Below are 24,401 nucleotides of genomic sequence, written 5' to 3' on the forward strand. Positions count from 1 at the left end.
AACAAAACATGTACAGTAATATTGTATACATTTAATTTGAGGACATTTTAAGTTGCAATTTTTGAGTAATTACAAAACGCCTCTTGACAAATTTGCGTGTGCAATATTGATAAATATCACACCAAAACTTTAAATTGTTCCTTGCAATTTCTTAGTTGGACCGCTGCAAAAAAAAAAAAAGATTCATGTTAAAATCACCTTTTAAAGTGCAGAAAGATTGCAATAAATAATTTCTGTACATCTTGTGTTCCCACTAAGATCGGTTGGAGTGAGTAGTGTTTCTTTCCCGCTTCCATTTAAAAACTATAAAGGAGTATTGGGGTCACACTGTCAAGAAAAAAAAAAGTTGCATATTTTTGAGAATAAAGATAGAATCTCATGAGAAAATAAAGTCGCATACTTCGTAAAAATAGCAAAAAGTAGTCTTATATTCTCTAGATTAAAATAGGAGAATAAAGTTGTGCTGCATTGACGACTATGAGTACAGTTATTTTATATTTGAGATTTATTTCTGATATCAAAGCTGTATAAGTAGAAGAAAAAGGATTTTAGATTAAAGTCATACTTGAGATTTAAATTATATCTTGTGAGACTCAACTATTTTAAGAGATTAAAGTTGGAAGAAAAAAATTCAAAACATTATATATATATATATATATTCTAGATTGAAGTAATATTCAGAGAATAATGTGTATTTTCAAGATTAGTTGTAATGCTATTAGTCTTTTTTTATTTATTTATTTTTTTAATATATCTTTTGAGACTAAGTCATATTTTCAATATCAGAATCATACAGAGTACTACAATGCCATATCATGATTAAATTGTACCAATACAAAATTAAAGTTGTATATTGGAGGAAAATACGTCAAAAAAAGCTGTATATTTTCCAGAAAAAAAAATCTATAAAAGTCATATATTCTCAAAGTGTTAAATTTTTGAGCTCATGAGGCTACGTTTTTAATAGTCCAAAAATTAAGTTGTGTTTTAGGGGGGGGGGGGGGGTATATTTTCATGATTAGAGTTGTAATTTTACAGGTGTCAAATTGTATATTTTCAACATGGAAGTGCTATTTTCTATAAAAATACAACTTTATAATATACAACTCCCCCCCCCCCAAATGTAGAACTTTACAATGAGAGTGTGGCCCTAAAACTCCATCCATTAAAAGCATGTACCTAAAAAAAAAAAAAAAAAAAGTCAAACAAACAAACAAACAAAAAAGCAAAAGTTTAAAAAATATATATTTTTTAAAGCAAGCAAAAGTAAATTTAAAAAAAAAAAAAAAAAACAGCCAAGCATGTGGAACAATATTATTCTTTGGACTTGTGGCTGCGGTCTCCCTCCAGCCAGTATTCTTCACTCTGCATCTCGGTGAGTCTGGAGACGGTCCTCTGGAAGGCGAACATCTCCTCTTCGCCGCTGAAGATGGACAGGCTGCTGGCCTCTTCCTGTCAACACAGGAAGTCGGTCCGGTCATCATGGTTTCAGAGCATTTGGAGTGTTCGGTGACGCTAGAAGCACCGGATCGAGTCCGAACCAAACAAAGTTTATTCCTAGCTCCTTTTTTTTTTTTTTTTCCTTCACTTTTTCTACTTTTACATGCGTCCTAAAAACGAAGCCAAGTGCTCTTGGTGTCTTAACTCTTTTGAGTCCCAGGTCGTCCATGAGGATGTGGCTCTCGTCGTGGCCGTGGTCGCCCTCAAGGACGAAGACTTCCTCCAGCGGGTGATCGGCCAGGATCACCACGCGCACCTGAAGCGGCACACGGGTGAACATTGTCAAATATCGACTTTTTGTTTTGAATGTTTCTTTGCAAATATTTGCGTGTCTGTAATAGTTATTTCGATATTTCTAAAAATGTGTCTGTGAACGAGCCTTTCTGCACTTAACTCATTCAAACCCAAAAAAACGTATTTAGAGCATACAGAAGGCTTTGATGTAGCTTCTGACCTGAAGAGGTCGTTTAAAGTAATGGTAGTTATTGCAAAAAAAATGGCCAGCAGGTGGCAGCAAAGCATAAGAGATCAGCCAGGGCCCTGTTGCATGTTGTTTTCAACAGATTTGTGAATAATGATGAAACTTAGCAATATTCTAATGCTAATTGCTGCAAAACGGAAACAGATAGAAATAACTTTTTTTTCCTGCTGAAAGAAGAGACTAATGTTTCTTTTTGTAGGTTCCATGTTTTTATAGCAATCGAACACAATACACTTTGGGCCTGGCAAAAATCAGTCCGGTAAAACAGCCAGGAGCGAAGGGGGTTGTCAAAATGGTTGCGAGCGAATGATATTAACATAACAACCAATCCCACATGAGTTTCTCTGCCCATGACCTGGTGGCTAGGCTGGGCCAAGATCCAGAGCCACTTTCAAGCAATGGCTAGACTGCAGGCAACGGACTCAGTAAGGTCTGAAAACTGACATCTTAGCCAAAATGGTTAACTGCCAAAAGAAAGGTGATGAGTTGGCGCAGACCTTGTGGTCGTAGAACGCGTCCACCAGCGTGATGAGTCGGCGGGCTTGCGTTTTCTTGTTGAGCGTCAGCAGCGGGACGTGCCGGATGAAGACGGTGTCGAAGAGACGGGAGATCTCCAGGTAGTCGCTGGCCCCCAGTGGCTGAAATCATCAACAGCTCGGGTCACGTCCTAACGCTTGTTCGCGAGGAGCCGGAACCTCGGGTTGCCAACTTAAATGGGGCAACCCAAAGTGTCGTCAGTTCCCCATTGAAATGGATGCAAATGTATTTAAGGCTTACCCTGTCGCACAGCTCCTCAAACGTGCAATCCAGAACGGTCCCGCAGGCTTTGTTCAGACGCACTTTGCGGTTGTGCACGTTCAGCACTCTCGGCCGCGTTACTGGCAAGCACATGTAACTATTCATCATTCTAATCATCAAAATAATGACCGGTTAAAAAGGACTTACTGTCATTCTGCTTGAAGGCCAGCTCGTCAAAAAGCTTGTCAAGCGTCTCTTCTGCATCGGGCTCGCTGGAACTGATGTGGACATAACAAGAATTGCAAGGAATAATATTATTATTTATTTATTTTTTTTAGCGTGGTTACATGATACATGGATGTCTTACAGGAAGTAAAGTTTCCCCTTGGAAGGTCTGTTCGTCTTGCGGTAGTCGATCCCTGAATCCAGACGAATAGTTTGGCAATATTTCTGCACGATATTTGAGTAGACTGAGCGGTGTCATGTGGACTTAATTTGGCGTTACGGGCTAAAACAAAGATGGCGTCTTACCTGCAACACGGCAATAAAAGGCACGAAGTTGACCCTCTGCAACCCGTTTTTATACAAGTCTGGAAAGGAGGGGAGGTGGGGGGGGGCGTTTCAAATCATTTTATTTTCTCTAATTGTGTGTCAAGGTTGCATGATTTTTTTTAAATTTCATTTTAATTTATGTTGCAATTCCTAATATATTTCGTCACCCTCTTAAAATAATTAATAATAAATAAATTACAAATAATTAAAATAAATTGTCTATGTCATTAAAAAGAAATGTTTTTGCCTAAATCATCTCCTCATGATGCAAACGGTTACATTTTTGGGGGGTTTCTGAAAAAAGTTACTTGGGCAATTATTTTACTATAATTCCCAATTTAGAGTAATTTAATCTATTTATTTTTTAATTGACCTAAATTCTTACTTCAATATAAATCAAATGATTGAATTGAATTCCCAATTTAAATGAATTAATTCTTAATTTAAATAAATATTTTGTCCCTTGTTTAAGTGTACCTAATATCGAATTTAATTGCATCCTAATTCTTGCATTAATCAAATCTTTCTTATTGAATTCCAATTCTTATTAAAATCCTACATGACTTAATTAAATCTGCCCAATTGAATTCAACTCCTAATTTAAATTCGACAAACATCTAATTTCAGTTTATTATTATTGTTATGTTATATAATTGAATTGCAATTTCTAATTTAATGTGATGTCATTTAACTTGTAATGAAATCTTATTCCTGATTTACCACTTAATTCAATTTAATCTAATATGATTTATTTAATCTCACATAATGTGTGGTTTAATTTCTGATTTGATAAAATCAAATTTCATTTCAATTTAAACTCTTAAAATGTCATCAATTAATATTTATAATTATAATAATATTAATATATTTCATATTTTTATTTTTTAATTACATTTGGTCACATTTCCAATTGCATTTAATTCACCCTGTCATGTTGGTTTCAATTCAGCTCTTGTATTGGATCTGTACCTAATATTGCGTCCATGACTTTCCTCCCATCAGCTCACTTCTCACCTTCAGGCATGCGATTGGACGTGGCCACGACGACCACCCCGTGGAGAAACAGGTTCTCAAACAGCTGCTTGAGGATCATGGCGTCGGCGATGTCCGTCACCTGGAATGACGTCATGACATGGCGAGGCATCGCGCAATAATCATCACCATCATCATCATCATCATCACATTCATCCAGACGTGGTCGTTACCTGAAACTCATCGAAGCACAGCAGACAAGCCTCCTCGCTGATCTCCTCGGCAACAGGTGCGATGGGGTCGTAAGATTTGGCCATCTTGCCCGCTTTCCTCTTTGGCAGACTCTGCTTAAGGCGATGGATGCCTGTTCAGTCGCACGCGATATCTCACGATCATTATATTGGAAGGAAGCCATACGTCACAATTCACAATATGCAACTATGATAAATACATTTTTTTTAGGTTGATGATTTTTATTTTTATGATTTTTGGCAGAAAGAAACTACAGATCTAACCTGGGACCTCGGGTGGAAATGTGTGTTAAGACAACAAAATCCTTGGATGTTTGCATCCTTGAATTTTGAGAAAAGAAATTCTTTGAATCCTTGAAATATCAACTTTAAACATACCATGAAAGGACAAGGACAAAATAAAAATAAGAACGTGAAATATGAAAAGAAAATACTTATAAAAAACAGAAAGAACAAATACTGACTGTTCCTGTGCGTTTTGGCCTCTTGGGGGCAGTGTGGTCGACACTAACTTCCTGTTGAACGGGATCCTCCCTTCGTTTTTAGCATTAGCGCTAGGCTAGCGATGTTTTAAAAACAACGCATGTTTCGTATTTAAATATACAGTGGATGTCATTCTTATCGTCGTGTGTTTAGTTTTACAGTTAACTCAAACTGGGATGTCATTAAACAGCTTAAGGGACGCTTAGGGACAACAGAATAACATACGCTACACACTTGCTAATGCTAAGCAAAATGGTGCGTTCAGGGTACTTTCACAGTGTTGGAAACTTCGGCTTTCTTCGATTCTAAATTGGGGCGGGAATGATACAACAGACATCACAATATCTGACTACGATAAAATGGGTATTTTTATTTATTAAACTTTATAAAGTAAATACAACAATAATTAGGGCTGGGAATTGATACGGTGCCATTCAAGATAACTCGAGGAAATACATCACAATATGGCTATTTAGTTCCACCTTAAACATAAAACAATCCCACTCACGTTTGTGTACGTCCAACATGAAGCCGTGGAAGTGGACCCTCTTTTTCTTTTCCGTCTCCACATGCGAGTAAAACATGTCCATGACCATGGTTTTACCCGTGCCTGAAATAATGATCACACCTCATTCGGTAGCAAATAAAAGTGATACGGTTACGAGTGTCTCTTACCCACGTCCCCGTAAATGTAGTAACCCTTGGGAGGCTTCGGCCTGGTGAAAAACTACAAGATACAAATTTTATAATAATGATTCAGCACAATATCGTCATGAAGTTTTTAACCGAGTAACATGGAATACCGTTATATTTGGACACATTGTAGCAATGCAGTCATATATGGATATATTGCCGTATACCTTTTGGAAGATGGACGTGGGCGTATTGCTGTAGCCGCGGATTGTTTTGTGCAGCTGGTCCAGTTTTTGCATCACGGCTCTCTGGTGCTCGTCCTCCCGCAGGGTCCCGTCCCGGATCAGCCCGCTGTAGTGATCCAGGGGGCCGCCGTAGCCACCGCTCGTCTCCTCCTCCGACGCACGCTGGGCCTCCACCGCCAAGCCTTCGCGTTAGACAAACAACACGACGAGATCAACAATTCATTATTATTTATTCTAGCGTAAACCTAACCTAAAATACTAAAACATTTATAAACATAAATTTATTGTTTATTGTAATGCATATTTAATTATTGCTTGTGTTTCTTCAAATAATACATGGAAAGAGAAACTTTAAAAAAAAAAAAAAACACAATTAGAATATTTTATTAAAATCGGTCAGCCCTATTATTATTAGTAGTACGAAGTATCTATTTTTCTATGCTTCTACCAAATTCGAAGTAAATTAGTTAACTAACAGACATTTTTGGGGGGCTTACAGTTTGCCAGGTTCTATCCTTTGTGATGTAACTCTGACCTGCTGTCCTGGCTCTGATTTTCCTTCACTTCCAACACTAATTTCATGAATTTGATCACAAATGTCTCCCAACTGTGATATTACTCACACTGTTTTCTAACAACTTTAGCTTATTCATTCTTGACTATTAGTTTTGTTTCTACACATAGCACCTATTATGAAAACGATGTACAGCAATAGTCTTCATTATTTTTGCCTTATTTCCGGTTTTTAATGCATTCATAATTTACGGTACAATTGTACAGTATATTAATTTGCTCAAAGGAGGCTTTTGGGGTTTTGTTGTTGACATTTTCAATTTAATATGCATTGCACTTTTCAAATGATGATGGCTTTAGTTTTGTTTGTTATTATATAGCTATTTTTTCGCGTAGTGACGTGTCTGATTAACCATGCTTGTTTCATGTAAATAAATTAATATTTGAATTTTTACGCACATGACTACAGTAACGAAGCAGTTGTAGAGTACAACTGGTCACTTTCCACCACTGCTTCAAACATGCCAGCGACTGTGAGTAGTGACAGCTGCCCGGACGTGGAAAGTAAAGTAAATACGAACGCAAATTGAGTTCAAGTAGAAACTACAATGCTTATTTTGACTATATATGCCCCATTAGCTCAAGTTAGCCCACGTTTATATGGTGAGTTTGTCTAAGTTTTCGAATTAAAAAACGAAACAAACTCACCAATAACCCGTCTCACCTCGTCTGCGACACGACATTACACTTTTAAGCAGTTTTATGGTGGAATGCTGCCCTCTCCGTAGCAAAGTGCAGCCGAGAGAGGCTGAGGGTGACATCTTGGAAGACAGCGGCATCCACACCGCCATCTTGATTGAAAATAACTTTATGGACAAAGTGACTGAGAACAAAACAGTGGAGTTCGTTTTAATCGCCGACAGAGGGAGACATTTTTTCCATTTTGAGTTGCTGGGAAAAAATATTAAATAGTCTGTACTGTTTAATGTATAACGGATTTTCATTTTAAAACACACATCGATACATATATATATATATAATATATATATATATATATATATATATATATATATATATATATATATATATATATATATAATCGAGCCGAGTTTGTATTCGACCCCCATATATGGACGCACATCCTGTCTGGTAACTGAAACGAGTGCAATTTTACCACCACATCAGTGAGCTGCAGACAAAACATGGGAGCCTTACAGGCTTGTTGCCATGACAACAGAGCAACCCCATCACTACTACCCTGCCACTACCCCGAGGCGCATACTGTGTCACTCTCTCGCTGTCTCTCTCTCTCTCGCTCGTTCGCTCCCTCTCTCTATCCATCCGTCCATCGGTCCGTACACACACAGCCGCAGTTTTACATCCGCCTTTAAACGGTAAGACGAGCAAGGCGCGCCGGGACCCCCCCACCCCCTGCTTGTCTGCGTCGGGCGGTGAGTGTTTACATCCTTTGTCAACGGACGTCTCCGACGCGGGTTCGGAGACGGTCGCTGTCGTGGGCGCTAATCGTACTACATAGCTGTGTAGCCATGGTGAAAACAACCCCCCCACCCCCGAAACCATCTCCCACCCATTTACTGCTGAGTGCATTTGTCTAATGAGAGCATGCGACAGCGTCAAAGGGGATGCGATGATACAGGGAGCCTTTTTCTTCTTTTGGTAAGATGGATTTCTTTTCTTTTTCTTTTTAACAGCTCCAAATGAGTGCACCCGCAGCGACGGTGCAACAGCAAGCAGACGGCAACGACGACGACGACGGCGGTGAAATGCAATCGGTCGCGGTGGCGCCATCCTCCTTCATGCCAGGCCAGTCGGGAAAGATTCCGGGCAGGAAGCGAGGAAGACCCCCGCTGCGCAGCGTGGCCAAGATGGATTTCGCCAACCGCTACGCCGACTCGCTGCCGCCGCTCAAAGTGCCCAAGAAAAGGGGCAGGAAGCCGGGATTCAAGGTCAGAATTGGGCGGCGTGGGCATGGGAGGTGGGGGTGGGGGGGTACCGGTGGTGCCCTGAAGTTGTTCGCAGGCCAAGCTTGTAACTGATCTGATTTGAAATCATTCACTGCCATTGACGGCTATAGACGTCAAAGATATAAAAACATTAAAAATAGAGACTGTACAAATTATTCCGTTTCAGAAGGCCATTGTATGATATAAACCACTGACTGCACAAACAGCGTCACCAATCGCAATCATTTAAAAGCAAAAGTCGAACCAATTTAATACACGACTACAAACACCATTGGAACAATATTAACACGCTGTCTGTACAAATTCAAGAGGCGCAAGCGTTGCTTTTAACGGAATCAAAGCATGCTTGCAAAGCCTCCGTGTGATCATAAAGTTAGCGTGTATCCGCTAAGTAATACACCGGAAGTAGTGGGAAAAAATAAGAGCGCTAACAGAAAGTGCTATATTAGCTGCCTAAATATTGTTGACTAGAGCTGTCAAAATTAATCGATTAATCGATTATCAAGTTAATCGACAACTATTTTATTAATCGAGTAATCGTTTGAAGTCATTTTTTTTATTTAAAATGGTCCGAATCCTCTGATTTCAAATACAAATAAATTTTAGATTGATACACTGCTAAGGATAAACGTGTATATCCTTATTAAAATGTTTTTAAGTGAGCCAGTCTGAGCTCCAGGGCTGAAAATGAGTCCCACTCCACACATCTACATCCAGCCCACGGTTGACGCAAATAAATCAAAGCAAAACAAATGAAGTCAATATGAATTTTTCTTGTTCTGGTGCAGCTGAAACCCAGGATGGTGATGACGCCGTTGGCCATCTCGCCGCCAAGCAGCACCCCCGAGCCCGACATGAGCTCCATCCCTCAGGACGCCGCCACAGTTCCCCACTCGGCCACGCCGCAGGTGCTCACAGGTAGGATGGGCCAAGTCGGCAGTCTGCCCACTTTTTTTTCAATGTTTAGGAGCGTTTTTTGAAGATTTTTTTAGGTTTAATCTCCCCCCCCCTTTTTTTTTAGGTTAATATTTATACGTAATTTAATTACATGTAAACAACCAATAGTCTTTTAATCCTGTAACACCAAATGTATCATATAATACAAGACATTTTGAACCCTCTATTTCACGAGTATAATTTTTTTTCCCTCCATTTAAAACCTGACGTATATGATCTGACACATGCATTGCACAGATAATCCAGTAGAGGGCAGTATCATCCAGTTTATTATGTTTTTGACAGTTATAAATGTAAAAATGTAAAGCCTTGTGACCCGATGTATCAAATATGACACAAATAAAAAGTCATATGTGGAAGTTGATTTTCCCAAAAATGTTTTTTGTTTGTTCAAAAGGACCAATAAATACTCAATTTACAAGGAATCAGAATTTTCTTATATATTTCATGGTTTAGGCTTTATAGGATGAAAGATAAATGATAACGTAGAATGTATACATTAATTATGAAATATTTTAATAAGATACAGTATTTTTTTATGTATTTGTTATATTAATTATGTATTAATTTAGTTATTATTTACAATAAATCAACTAACCAATTATTAAGTGAGATAAATGATTTTTTTTTAAAAACTTGCAGAGAAGTTTTTCAAATTGTTGATTTTTGCCACTTCCTGCGTTCAGTGTGCATCTACATCAACAAGCAGGCCAACACGGGCCCCAACCTGGACCGAAAGAAGATCCAGCAGCTGCCCGACCACTTCGGACCCGACCGGCCGTCGGTGGTCCTGCAGCAGGCCGTGCAGGGATGCATCGACAGCGCCTTCCAGCAGAAGACCGTCTTCACGCTGCTCACGCAGGGATACGGGGGAGAGAAGATATCGGGTAGCTTGTCTCACTTTTTATCCATTATGGCCATTTATCTGAGCTCAGATTCAAACTCCTCATTTGCTATTCGTATAACGTTTCAGCAGCAAATCCCGAATCGGGTTGAATGGGTTACTACCCCGAAAAGCATAGTCCAAAAAAAGAAAAATCCAATTTGATCATGATTGTAAATGCTGTGCACTTATATAGCGCTTTATCTACACCATATTTCGTCCAAAGTGCAAACATATGGACTTCTACTTTGTCCGTTTGCACTGCAGCCACGTTTGACGGCAAGCAGCACCTCCTCAGCCTGCCCGTGGTGAACAGCATCGACTACGTGCTGCGCTTCCTGAAGAAGCTTTGTCGCAGCCTGCACTGCGAGAACCTGTTCAGCGACCAGCCCATCAGCCAGCGTGCCTACCACTCCGACGGTAAAACACCAATCACCCTCTATATCTACATATATGCCGTTTCTATGAATGGTTTTCCCTTCTTACCTTTTTCCTATCTGGCCCGCAGCGGAAACGTCTCTGGCCGGGGATTACCGCCACGAGCTGGCGGAGGGGAAACGATACCCGGCGGCAGAGCACAGGGAGTCCGCCTTCAGCTCCATCAGCTCCTCCTCATACTCGTCTTCGCCAAAGTCGTCTTACGGCTTCCGCGCGTCCCAACAGTTCTCCAATGCGCCGGCCGCCTCCCGGCAATCGACGAGCAGCCCCAACGCCTTCGTGGAAAGCAACAGGACAGGTGAGGGGTACACCCTGGTCTGGTCATCAGCCAGTCACAGTTTCTAAAAACAAACATTTCTTAAATGCAAATTAACTCACTCAAATACCACCTAAATCATTCACCAAACAACTCACTAACATACTAACTACCTCAACTGACTCAGTAACTAACTTACTTTCTAACTTAATTACTACACAACTCATTCACTAACTTACCTACCAACTAGCTAAATTACTACCAAACTCATTCACTAATCACTCACTAAAATAAATGCCACTTAACTTATTCAATCACTAACATACCAATGTAATGTAATATTCTTAACTCTAACTCCTCGAACTCGGTAACTAACTTTCTTTCTAACTTATTTACAACCTAAGCTGTTCATTAACTTACTTACAACTAGCTAAATTATTATGCAGCTCATTCACTAGCTCACTTAGTAACTTACTTTCTAACTCACTAATGTACTAACTCACTAACATAAAGCTGACCACCTTTAACTAACTCTTTAATTAACTTACTTTCTAACTTATTTACAACCTAAGCTGTTCACTAACTTACTTACAACCAGCTAAATTAGTATGCACCTCCTTCACTAATTCACTTAGTAACTTACTTTCTAACTCACTAATATACTTAACTCACTAACGTACTGCTAACCACCTGTAACATACTTTCTAACTCAAAAATGTACTAACTCACTAACATACTGCTGACCACCCTTAACTAACTCAGTAACTTACTTTCTAACTCACAAATGTACTAACTCACTAACATACTGCTGACCACCTTGAACTAACTCAGTAACTGTCTTACTTAGCTATGTACAACCTAAGCTGTTCATTAACTTACTTACAACTTGATAAATTGGTATGCAGCTCCTTCACTAACTCACTCAGTAACTTACTTTCTAACTCACTAATGTACTAACTCACTAACATACTGCTGACAACCTTTAACTTACTCAATAACTAACTCGCTTTCTATCTTTTAGCACTGTAGTTTTAAATTCTTCATCAGCCAGCTAAATTACTTCTCTAACTCATTTAGTAACTTTCGAACTAACTCAGTAACTTACTTTCTAACTAACAGAAAAACTGACCTAAATTCCATTTACTCAGTTGGTCAAGTCATCTTTATTTAACTTATATACGATCTAACACATTCCCTACTACTTTTACTTTAGTTGCATTTGTTATCGATCTCATTTTCGTGTGCAGGCGTCTTTAAACAAGTGTCAGATGTATAGCCGCGTATTTACCGGCCTTTTGTCCCGTCAGGAGTGTACGCCGCACAGGAGTCCAAGGCCCCGCCCCCCGGCAAGGATCCGTCCACGTGGAGCGTAGATGACGTGGTGTGGTTCGTCAGGGACGCCGACGCCAACGCCCTCGGACCTCACGCCGACGTCTTCAGGAAACACGTGAGCCCAGACTCCTCCACGTAGAAATAATGATTACGATTACTTTGATTGAGGTTGACATTACGATTAATAAAACGATTACGAATTCATTGACTTGAAAACTTGATGTGTTCAACTGCTAAAACCAAACGACTCAAAACTCAAATCCTCATCGTGCATGTTATATATATATTCTTTATCACCTATGCAAGTCTGAATTCTTCTTCGTTAGTGTCTGCATGACTGTACAGTATTACACTGCCCCCCGGTGGCCAAGGCGGGCACACCAGAAGGAAACCGCACAATGAAAGAAATTGCAGCAGTTTAATCCTTTACATTCCATCTTATTATGTCATTACTCCCGATCAACCTGATGTCACCCGCTTCCTTGCCCGCCCATGCAGGAGATCGACGGCAACGCTTTGTTGCTGCTGAAGAGCGACATGATCATGAAGTACCTCGGCCTGAAGCTGGGGCCCGCCCTCAAGCTGTGCTACCACATCGACAAGCTCAAGCAAAGCAAGCTGTAGTAGGATCGTGGCGCCTGATTGGTCCGTGTACAGGAACTGTCAGAATAAACAGGCACAAATAGGCTCACGGTGTAGCTGAGAACTGGATCGAATCTAGGAGGAAACAATGAATGACTGTTAACAAAAGCCCCTCATACGTACACAGTGGAAGACACCTTTTTTTTTTTCTTCGCATTTTGCTGTTCACTATAAACGGCACTGACAAATAATCAAATTGGGATTTTTTTTATTTTTATATTGCAATTCCAATTTAATATATGATTATTATTTATAGTTCTCTTCCCGTGTTTTTTTTTTTTTTTTTTTTTTAAACAAACACAAGCAATAAATCTGTATTACCATAGACAATATCAGATTTATTGTACATAAATCTTTTGGTCTTTAAGGTTAGGCTGATGCTAAAATAAATGCAAATGAACCAGGTATTTATATGAAAGACAGTTTATTTATCTACTTCAATTTGTGTTAAGTTACAAAACATTTTGAATTTGACCTTTGTCAAACGGATTCGGTGGGACTAAAAAGCTGTGCCGTGAAAATCCATGAAACCTTCGGAGTTGTTTTCAGAGCCGTAACACAGGCGGGATAGCAAATGATATTTCTTATGCAATTAAGAAATGAGAATGAATTATTATTTGATTCAAATAAACTGTTTTACGTACAGATTTGAACTGCTTTTGGCTCATTGGTCTGTTTTAAAAAGCCAATGTGTAAGCCTTGAGCACAATAGTTTGCCAACCCCTGCTTTGTAAAATGGTTTCTTTATCTGCACTGAAAAAAAACTCAAGCATTTACTTTAACTTATTTGAAAGATTTTTTGATGCAATTTTTTTCTTAAGCTGCACGCCTCCACCTAATTAGCCTGTTTTACTCTAACTTGATGATATATACGTATATACGTTAGGGGTACTGTGTAAGGAAAAACAATTCAAATTGGAAAATCTGTTGTGATTTAACTAAACTGAATTGTGACACTTTAATAATGAATCAAGATACGTATCGAATCGTATTTTATTGGAGAGATGTGCACCCCTAATATACATGTATACAGTATGTGTGGAAGTGTTTCAATGTACACAAAATGTTACAAAGCTCACCATTTTCAAAATGCATCTTTTATCAGTGTTGACATGTGCAAGGACGGTTTGTGTTTTGTTATGGTGAGATGTCAAGGAAATATAAATAATATGTGTAATAATAATCCTGTATGTGAGTATTAAATCAAAATCATGTCAACTACCACTTGTGTGTGAGCGTGTGTGTGTCTAGATTTGTTTAAATTGACAGTGTTATACAAAATGGAATTTACCTGTATTTTTCCAGGTTACAAAGGAAGCGCCGTGGACTAGTTTGCTGGACAGCATATACTTTTCTAATAGGATTGATTTATATTGGTCATGTTTTATATTTGGGCGGTTATTATTCCCCAATATTTTTGTCTACTATTTTTGGCCAATAATCTTTGTGTTGTATTTTCTATTTTCTAATTGTGCATTTTTCCTAATATTTTTATCTTTTTTTTTTGTTATTTTTATGTATTTTCCATCTAATATTATGGTGGGTTTTAATAATTTGGACACTTTTTGCATTTTTTTTTTTTAAATATTTTGGTATTTTTGTAATATTTTGAAGTTTTCCATTATTTGTGTAATGTCCATCTTTATTACCTATTCTTTGGTTTTATATCATATTATTTATATTCTAATATTTCTGTATATTTCTCTTTCTTTCGTTCTTTTATTTTTTATTTTTTATGTTCGGTTGCTATTAGTCATGCCAGAATACTAATACAGTGCAACAGTTGAGTTTCATACACTGCCACAGCGGCAGAGGAAAACAAAAGCGAGGATAGAAGATTTGCAGGACAGGACTGTGACACTATACTACAAACAAAACAAAGCATTGTTTAAATGTGTTCTGTAAGCGAAATTTAGCAGCTGCGGCTGTTTTAGTACAATATATAAATAATAATGACTTGAGATACTATTTTTTTTTTTTTTTTTTACAATTTAGTATTCTCTCACACATCTAATATTTGTTGGTAATTTATGTCCCTAAAAATTCAGTTTTTATCATTTTTGTTAGTTAATGTTATTTTTCATCAAATATTTTTATCTCATAATTTGTATTTTTTCATAGGCCCATATATTAATATAGACTTTAGAAAATGTTTATTTCACATCCATATGTTTGTATTTTTTCCATTTTGTATTTTAATGCAATATTTTATTATATTTCTCACTAATATTTGTATTTTCCCTTTAAACAAACACAAATCTGGACTACGCGTGCAATGCGAGTGATGGTGCGTTTGCGTGCGCAGAGCAGGTGGAGGTGCAAGATCGCCACGCGCGGGCCAGTCGAGTCCGTCAGTCAGTGAACGAGGCTGTGATGCGTTCAGGCTCTTGCGGTCCGTCCGACAAACGACACTACCGCCGCCGCTGCTGCACCACATCTTCATCGGGAATAACGTCGAGAAGAACACTATCGCGCCAACGTCGGCATCCGCGGTTCCTTGTGGAAGAAGCATTACATTGCGCACCTCCCTACTACCACCACCATCTCCTCAATCACCCCTCCTCCTCCTCCTCCTCCTCTTCTCCTCCTCCTCAGCCTCGCCGCCAGCGGAGGGGAGTTTTTGCTGTGTACTTTGCAGGGGGAGAAGAACACAATAGCAGTGCTATAAGGTAAGCCGCCCTCCCGGTTGTTTCATTCATTGTGTTGTGGACAGAAACGAGTTGATTTGTCCCCCCCACCCCCCAAATGCGCAATTTCTTCAAAGGCGCATTTTTGCAGCCTCGTCATGACGTGCGTTCTTTTTTTTTTAATTTATCGCAGGGTGCACAAATTGGCGCATTCCCCCCACTGCTGCGCCCCCCCTCCCTTTACCACTGCGTCGTTTCTATCGGAATGCGGCAGCGTCTCTCGGGAGGCGCCGCCGCTCGTGTACCGTAATTGCGTCGTCGTTGAAAACGAGCGAGCCCCATTATTTTTCGCTTTCTCTTGGGCCTGCGTGTGCGCATAGAGCGCGCACATCACCATCATCATTGCTCCACCATCCACGACCACCCTCCCTCCGTCCAAGCCCCCACCCACCCACCCACAACACCCCCCCTTCCTCTCCCCCCACACGTCAAAACAGCCGCACAGTTGCGTGATGCGAGGCGTTCGCGGCATCTTCGTGCAAAAATGTTTTGTCCTTCAAGGTCATTCATTGGCTGACGTATCGGATTTTTTTTCTTCTTCATATTTTGCAAATATTTGTAGTGGGGGGCCCTGGGCTAGCCTGTCGTCATGCTGCAGAGAAAGTGGACCGTATGTTTGGTGGTTCTGACTGGTGGGAGGTATACGCGCAATGTGACTGTTTACGTAAAGAAAAAGAAAAAAAAAAAGCTGGTAGACCTCACACTTGACGCATTCAGGTCCATGGATCGTGTTCAGTGGTGTGTGTGTTACTGTTGTTGCCAGGGGCGAGCACACACGCATGGTGCCCCTTTTGAGGGTTGGGCTGAGATGGGATGTGTGTGTGTGTGTGGGGGGGGGGGGACGGCACAAGCTTCGCTGGTGGGTGTAGTGCAGGGGTCATCAACCTTTTTGAAAATTTGAGCTGCTTCCTTCTCACCATTGCTTGCTTTTCTTCACGTTTGGTCATGCGCTACAATACTGACTTTTGAAACATTAAATTTGTTTGTTGTTGTTGTTGTCATTTTCAAACCTACATTGGTGTAAGTGTGATTTGAAGTGGAAGTCAACCTTTAACACTTCTTGACAATAATATGTTATATGTGACCTCACTTGTCTAAACATGACATTCTGATTAATATTACATTTGTTAAATATGGGTTATGCAGCAAAATCCAGCCGTTTTTAATCCATGTCAGGGGGCGGCCATTTTGCCACTTGCTGTTGTTGACTGAAGATGACATCACAGTTACTCGGGACTCAGGCAATGACCAATCACAGCTCACCTGTTTTTTTGAATATGTGCTGTGATTGATTGTTGCCTACAACCTGAGCAACTGTGATGTGATTTTCGCTAAACAGCAAGTGGCAAAATGGCCGCCTTCTGTATTGATAACAAATGCTGGATTTTGCTGCTTAACTCATATTCCATTACCACAATATTAACCAGAATACCGTATTTAGACTAGTTGGGGTGCATAGAACATATTATTGCCAAGAACATTTTTTGGGGTTGACTTCCCTCTTAAAAAAAAAAAAAAAAAAAGACTCACAACACTTACAAAAAATGGATGCATCTCGCTGGTGAGCTATTTTTAGACCCATGTGACACTAGTGTATTCTATGTCCCTTTAAAGTTATTCAGGAAATTTAATTTTAATGTAGTGAGTGCTGCATTGGCCGCTTTAAATGGCATTTAGACTGGCCAATGATTTAGCAAAAGCAACTGAAGCTAGAAACTAGCACGGGACATATTCCATGCATCAGTTACGTATCATGTGCGCACAGTTCAATGTGGAGAATTCCTCATTGGTCGCTCTAAATAATATATAGATTGGTCAATGCTGGATTTGTAACAAATGCAAGCTATGCTTTGATGTCCACACTGGATGGATTCAGCCTCCATCATAAATTTTCATATAGACCGACCCATGTTTGTTCTTTAATATCATGAATTCTAACAGTTGGAGCCTTATTTGCAAACTTGAAACATTCCGACTTCATGGATCAATGATGCCTTTGTGCCCCATTGGCCACTCCAAATGACATATAGACCGGCCCATGTTTACCAGCGCATCTCCATCCAACAGCATGTTGTGCTGACTCTCATCCATTGATGAAGTGGCTGAGTGACTGTGAGGATCCAGGTCAGTGCCACAGACTGGCACAAACAAGCTTGAGGCCCGAAATAGAAACATGAGCACCAGGGGGGGGAAACAATTCAACACTTTCAACCCTCCCACCCTGAAAGAAAAAAAAAAAAAACTCAGCACGATTTCTCACCTATTGGCAATAGTCTGTCATTTTATATTAAACCTTTATTGGCAACACACGTAGATGTCATTTATAATACTTGTAATGGTCATACTGTGTTTTTCATGGTTTTGTAGTTAAAGTTTAAGTAAGTTTAAATACATTTATTGTAAATTTACCACGCCACAGCGAGGAGTGTTGTGAAGAGCCCTGCTAAATTTGAATGGTTAAAAAGAAAGAAAGTATGTAAAATGAGGCTTAAGAATTGTGAGAAATCAAGCTGTTTTTTTTTTTTTACTCCTCCGTCAAGCATCTTCCTTCCGTTTTCACATCCCCGCGTCTTTTTATCTTTAAGTGGCTGGAATATATCCCACCGCTTTGTTGCGAGACTTTCTTCGCCAGAAAAAGGAGTTGCTAGCTAGCGGCTAGCTCATAAGCTAACCGCTAACAAAGGGCCGCAAGTTCTTATAGTCGAGGAGAGGCGACCATATGTCCAAAAATCAGGAAAAAAAAAGTTCAATGCTGTATCTCCACCAATTGCTACTAAATACTTTGCAGTCTTTGCATGTTTTCAGTAATGATCTTCAAACACGTATGCAGTACAGTAATGTGTTTAGAAACAAAAATCTGAATTCACTTAACAGGGTCTTTAAAGCATGTGTTTTGTACACATATTTATATATAAATATTAATGTGCAGTAGGTTGCCTTATTTATAACGTCATGAGGTGAAATTGTGCTAAATGCTAGGCAAGTTAGCTTAGCATTAGCCTAGCCTTGTTTACTTTTCTATAAAATCCCTTGACTATTACCTTTATAATTCCTTGTTATCAGCAACGTGATCAAATGATCCACACCTGATTTAATCTACTTGCAGTTTCACAGTACTTACAGTGTTTATTTAAACTTTTTGCGGTTTAACACTCAACTCAACTCTTGACTTTGTTTATTGAGCACAAAAAAACAACAAAAAAAAAACATGTAACAAAGTGATTTTGGAATATGATTTCACGAGCTTGGAAGACTATCTTTGTGTGGTTTCGTTCATAAAAAAAAAAAAAAAAAAAAAAAAAAGCAGCAGTCCAACACCAGATTGGATGACGTTAAAGGTTCCACTGGACGCTTTGAATTGATTTTCATGTGTACGCAGCAGCAGCAGCAGCAGCAGCAGCCATGGGAAAGCAGAACAGCAAACTGACACCCGAGGTGATGGAGGACCTTGTGAAGAACACGGAGTTCAACGAGCACGAGCTGAAGCAGTGGTACAAGGGTTTCCTCAAAGACTGCCCCACCGGAAGACTCAACCTGGAGGAGTTCCAGCAGCTCTACGTCAAGGTGGGCACGTCCATCACCGTACACATTTTCTTACAGTATCTTGGAAGTCCACCAAATAATTCCATATCATTAAAAAACAGTGCGTACCCAACATACGGTTGCTCGCTGGTTGTCCTCAACTGTCGCTTCCTCGTTGCAGTTCTTCCCGTACGGCGACGCCTCCAAGTTCGCCCAGCACGCCTTCCGCACCTTTGACAAGAACGGCGACGGCACCATCGACTTCCGAGAGTTCATCTGCGCGCTTTCCATCACGTCGCGCGGCAGCTTCGAGCAGAAGCTCAACTGGGCCTTCAACATGTACGACCTGGACGGAGACGGCAAGATCACCAGGGTGGAAATGCTGGAGATCATCGAGGTAGGTGGTGCGATTTCTTTCTTTCTTTTTTTCTTCTTTTTTTTACTGGGCCTCATGGGGTGTGGCACGTCCTGCGTCGCCACCAGATCAAGTTGGGGGATTATCAGGCAGACTGTGACTGTCACGCTGCTGCACACCCGCACCTCACAGGCAGGCAGGCGGCGGGCGGGTGATGGCGAGACTGCAGTTGTATTGAGTTACAGCATTGCAGTGCAGACATCTTTACGCAAGCAGAAGAGAGTAGATAACATGTTGGCCTTGATGATTGTCTCGTTCAACCATGTTCCCGAGCATCATGAACCAAAAAAGTCTGAAATCGCAGGAGCTTTTCAAAGAAGTTGTTACTAGCCATGGGCTAGCTCCTCTTTTTTTCTGAGGTGACAGGGGTGCAAAAATGATTGGTCACTTGCATAGTTGATCAAATGAGCCGCCTCTTTGAAGTTACTTGCCCCCAATGATGTTGAGGTGAGCAATCCGGCACGGGGACTGGGACGGAGGCAGGTTGGACGAAAGAGACATAGTTAGAGCTACTGACAACAGATGCCTTTTGCTTGATGTGAATTTTCCAAAATTAATAAATGAGTAAGTCATGGTGCCAGGGTGTACTAGTTAGCCCCATGACAACATGAGTAGCCCGCATGTCTATTCTTTTTTTTCTTCTTTTTCTGGAGAGCCCACATGGCTATTCTAAAAATAGCTCACCAGTGACACTGTGACTTGCTCAGAATTAGAACAGAAGATTGTTAACATTTATTTATTTATTCATTTATTTATTTATAAACTTAATACGGTGCTCATTACATAATGTTTTTATTTACCAAAATAATGATAATAATAATAATAATAGTAATAATAATAATAATAATAATAATAATAATAAAAATAAAATAAAAGGGTGAATAATTAATAATGGAAATTTTAATACTGCCAGCCCATGCAAAGTTGCTGCACTGAAAGTTCCTGGAGGAATTTAGGAAGTATACCTTAAAATTAGCCATATTATGCTTTTTTTTCACAATTGAATTCAATAACAGGTCCGTGGCATGTTTTAGCCAAACGATCCCAAGGATAAAAAAAAATGATAGAGACACACCCTCATTTTATAGGACAACATAATAAAATGCCGCTCACCCCCTGCAGGCCATCTACAAAATGGTGGGCACTGTGATCATGATGAAGATGAACGAGGACGGCCTGACACCGGCGCAGCGGGTGGACAAGATCTTCAGCAAAATGGATAAGAACAACGACGACCAGATCTCGCTGGACGAGTTCAAGGAGGCGGCCAAGAGCGACCCGTCCATCGTGCTGCTGTTGCAGTGTGACATGCAGAAGTGAAGCCCCACCCCTGCCCATTTGCCCCGCCCACCACACTCACCCTCTAAACGCCACCTCTGCTCGCTACCCAAGCCCCCTCGTCCCTCCTCCTTGTCACCCTGCTTGCACACACACACACACACACACACACACACACACTGGACCGCTGTTTAAATGTCTCATTCCACAGGGGTAAAAAAAGAAAAAGAAAAAAAAAGCTTGGACTCTTTTTCAATGGACTCGCTTCTTGTGGTTGTATGCATGAGAAATATGTCAAATATGCGGAATCATTTTGAATATAGCGATAAGATAATGCTACATTTCTATTTCCGAACATGTTGTTGTGCACCGTGAACCCTCCACACACACACACAAACGCACACGTACGCGCTCATCCAGCTTGTTTACGGATGGAGTCGAATAGCCGGGTACTTTGTGACACGTCCGACGAGTAGCCGCCATATTGCTATCGGGGGGGAAACTATTCACGACACGGAGACAGTTAAAGTATTTGACTTTGGAGTTGGCTTTGGTGTTTTAGGTGAACACATTCAGCTTTGCTCCGCCCACACAATTAAGCATTACCTAGTACGCTGCAGCTTGTTGTCATTTGGTAGCAATTGGACAAAATCTCAAGGAAGAATCTGAGACTCACGGGAATGGCCAAATTGACCCTAAAATGTCCACTTCAAACTAAAATGGTGGACTTTCTTTCTCTTTTGGGCATGGCTCCTTGAGACTTTTTAATAGGTTTACTCATAATAGACAGGCCAACCAGATTTCTTGTTACTCATCCAAACTAGGTTAGGCAGCTGAATTAAAACAAAACAAAAAAAAAACACATTTGGTCAAGTGTTTTGTGTTTTATGGTGATCCTTATGATATGTGCATAGAGCTGAACTGGTACAAAAAAATTGGCCCTGGCATTTTGACTTAGGCAAGCCAGACTCTTGCCTAACATGTAGTTCCGCCGCTTATGTTTATTGATGATGATTCAGTTTGCTATCTATATTCGAAATGGATTAATGGACTGGTCCTTCGAAATGATAATTAAAAAGCACTGCACCAGCCTCAAAAGAGGCCGGCCCACCGGGCATTTGCCCTCAATGCCAGATGGCCTGTCCAGTCCTGTATGTATAAATGATCAATTAGACAATATCTCAAGAAAATTTCCATCTTTCAAGGATTTTCTTGAAGCGAGCAAATTGGCGGCAAAATGGGGGGGGGAGGATTTTTGTGTCTTTTCAGCATTTTCTTGACATATTTTTTGTAGGCCTACACATAATAGATAGTCCTACCAAATTTAAGCAGAATTTTTAAGATGTTTGGTTAAGAATTTTGCCAACATGCTTTGCCCAAATACAAAGAGAAAATTAAAAACTTTTATAATTTAGGGTTGTCTTGTATATGTGGGTCGTATTTAGCAGCAATCCGGAAATAGCCAAATTGACCTTAAAATGGCTGCTTGCTATCAAAATGGTGGACGTCCTGTTTATTTTTTAGTATGCCACGGCGTGGTAATGTATGAATGACATGCTTACCAAATTTATACCCAAAAATCTCTAAGAGCGTTTGTTTTACAAATGAGCCTAAAATAGCATCTTCAAAACAAAATGGCCGACATCACGTGTCATTTTGAGTTTTTTCTCAGACTTTATTGTGGCTCTACTCATAATGGACACGCCAACCGAATTTCCCGTTGCTCATTAAAAATTGCTTCGGTTGTTGAATTTTCAGCAAACGTCCACGGAGCGTTCTACAACCTATTTAGTCCCCCCCCCCCCCCCCCCTTACCAATATGGCGGCTCACACGTGACGTCACGCCGACTTCTTCCATGAGTGGAGCACTTCCTTTTGGACTCGTGTTCCCACCAGCCAGCCTCCCCCTTGCAAGTTGTTCACCGCCGCAACTACGTACTGCTTTCAGTAATCGTAAAGAGAAACAATAACTCCTATGATAATTGTAATGATAAGTGTCTCTGCCGGCCAGGCTTGTAGAGCTCGTGGATGATAGAGAGATGTTCGCACACGACAGAAAACGTATTGCATGCATGTATTATGTGTAAAAAAAAAGAAAAGAAGATATATATATCTATATATATAATCTATGACCTCTTTATTTATTTTTTTTGCATCTTCAATTGTTCTAAAAGAGGAAACCCTCTTGGGATCCATTTAATATTGTTGCATGGGATGTACAGTGTAAGCTCACCTGAGGTGGGAGCATGCTTCCCTCCGCATTCATTCAACAACTCATATTCCTTCAGGATTTATTTTATTCATGTGATATTTGATTGCTACAAAGGAGTATTGGGGCCCCATGAAAGCAAAAATAATTATATTACAAGAATGAAGTCTTTTTTTCTTTTTTTTTAGATGACAGTTGTATTTTTCAAGAAAAAGTCATCATCTTCCAGAATAAAATCATATTTATTTGAGAAAATATGTGTAATATTCTGTCTGTAATAATAAAAGTTTATTCTGGATTAGTTCGATTTTTTCCCCTCTAGAAATATAATGCTTTTTCTAAAAATAAAATTTGACTTTATTCTCATAAGGTCGTCTTTTTTTCTTCAAAATTTTGAACGTTTTCTTGAATGTAATCTGACTTAATTCTCATAAAACAACAACTGTTTTCCCTAATTAAAAAAAGTGCAGATTTTCTTTTCCTAAAAAGCGAGTTTTTCTTGAAAAAGATGACTATTTTCTTGAAGAAAAACAAACACTTTATACTCATATGGTTCAATATTTTTCTTTATTTTTTATTTCGGTTTTTCATTTCACTGTATTTTTTTCCTTGAAAAATACTACTTTTTTTTCCTTTAAAAAATCTTTATTTTTTTTTCCTCTTGAAAAATATATGACTTTTTTCTTGAAAAAGAAGACCCAATATTATGACTTCTTTCTTGAAATAGAGATGCCATACTGTATTAGGTTTTTAGAAAGTACCACTTTATTCTCATTATATAATGTCATTTTCTTTTCAATATGGCCCTAATACATATTCCTTCCTCCATTGCACACACACGCCCACACACTTGCGGCCCACAATTGGCTGCTTGTTTGATTTGTTTACACAGTACATATCGACATGTTTACAAAGAGCACTGCTATAGAAATCAAATGATCTCCATGCTGAGAGTTCCCTAATGAGAGGGGCTCATATTCCAAAGCAGCAGCAAAAAAAAAAAGAAAAAAAAAAGAGTTTACTGAACACACTGCATTCCAGCATTTAAATTGTTTTCAAGCATAAGGTTTTGTTTCGCTTTTTGAATTAGTCTGTCCTGTACATTAGCCTTCCCTGTTCCCAGGTTATTATGCAAGCAAGGACTGAGTGTCTGCTTTGTGAGTCCACATGTCCAATGGTGAAGATAGCAGAAGAGCTTACCCCCCAAAATCTTTATTATTATTATTATTATTATTATTATTATTATTATTATTATTATACTGTCTGTACACGATTCAATCTAACCCGACACCACGTGGAGATCTTTAATGTCAAGTAAATGTTTCTATCAAATATGAAAACTCATGATACAAGTGACTGTATTCTTTTATACATGTGGCATGTGTTGCACCCCAACCAAACCAAACCAACCAACAAACCAACCAAACAA

The 24,401-nt window shown here is 39.6% G+C and overlaps 3 protein-coding genes across 9 annotated transcripts; 2 read left to right on the plus strand and 1 right to left on the minus strand.

Moving 5' to 3' along the window:
* Positions 1–11: 11 nt before the first annotated feature.
* Positions 12–7,253, minus strand: afg1la (AFG1 like ATPase a). 5 transcript variants are annotated; one of them, XM_077560142.1, is made up of 13 exons: positions 7,093–7,253; positions 5,838–6,037; positions 5,653–5,704; positions 5,486–5,587; positions 4,477–4,607; positions 4,286–4,385; positions 3,251–3,309; positions 3,087–3,169; positions 2,927–2,997; positions 2,759–2,859; positions 2,479–2,619; positions 1,646–1,756; positions 12–1,452 (listed from the first exon to the last, which is right to left on the minus strand). In XM_077560142.1, exons 1-13 carry the CDS (start codon positions 7,217–7,219, stop codon positions 1,315–1,317), a joined length of 1,416 nt encoding a protein of 471 aa, XP_077416268.1. In that variant the 5' UTR covers positions 7,220–7,253; the 3' UTR covers positions 12–1,314. The 5 variants fall into 5 exon arrangements, with proteins under 5 accessions (XP_077416268.1, XP_077416267.1, XP_077416266.1 ...); XM_077560141.1 differs by having other exon boundaries at positions 5,657–5,704; positions 7,077–7,234; XM_077560140.1 differs by lacking the exon at positions 12–1,452 and having other exon boundaries at positions 1,462–1,756.
* Positions 7,254–7,613: 360 nt separating this feature from the next.
* scml4 (Scm polycomb group protein like 4) lies at positions 7,614–13,146 on the plus strand. 2 transcript variants are annotated; one of them, XM_077560146.1, is made up of 8 exons: positions 7,614–7,819; positions 8,081–8,335; positions 9,142–9,271; positions 9,997–10,197; positions 10,461–10,613; positions 10,702–10,929; positions 12,195–12,334; positions 12,718–13,146. In XM_077560146.1, the coding sequence occupies exons 2-8, from the start codon at positions 8,087–8,089 to the stop codon at positions 12,841–12,843; spliced, it is 1,227 nt and encodes a 408-aa protein (XP_077416272.1). In that variant the 5' UTR covers positions 7,614–7,819; positions 8,081–8,086; the 3' UTR covers positions 12,844–13,146. The 2 variants fall into 2 exon arrangements, with proteins under 2 accessions (XP_077416272.1, XP_077416274.1); XM_077560148.1 differs by having other exon boundaries at positions 7,650–7,762.
* A 2,046-nt stretch (positions 13,147–15,192) lies between these two features.
* vsnl1b (visinin-like 1b) lies at positions 15,193–24,316 on the plus strand. Of its 2 annotated transcripts, none has more exons than XM_077560150.1 (4): positions 15,193–15,530; positions 18,931–19,112; positions 19,252–19,467; positions 20,608–24,316. In XM_077560150.1, exons 2-4 carry the CDS (start codon positions 18,951–18,953, stop codon positions 20,803–20,805), a joined length of 576 nt encoding a protein of 191 aa, XP_077416276.1. In that variant the 5' UTR covers positions 15,193–15,530; positions 18,931–18,950; the 3' UTR covers positions 20,806–24,316. The 2 variants fall into 2 exon arrangements, with proteins under 2 accessions (XP_077416276.1, XP_077416275.1); XM_077560149.1 differs by having other exon boundaries at positions 15,194–15,530; positions 18,928–19,112.
* The last annotated feature ends 85 nt before the right edge of the window (positions 24,317–24,401 follow it).

The sequence above is a fragment of the Vanacampus margaritifer genome, chromosome 1 (assembly GCF_051991255.1).
Source record: "Vanacampus margaritifer isolate UIUO_Vmar chromosome 1, RoL_Vmar_1.0, whole genome shotgun sequence".
Lineage (NCBI taxonomy): Eukaryota > Metazoa > Chordata > Actinopteri > Syngnathiformes > Syngnathidae > Vanacampus > Vanacampus margaritifer.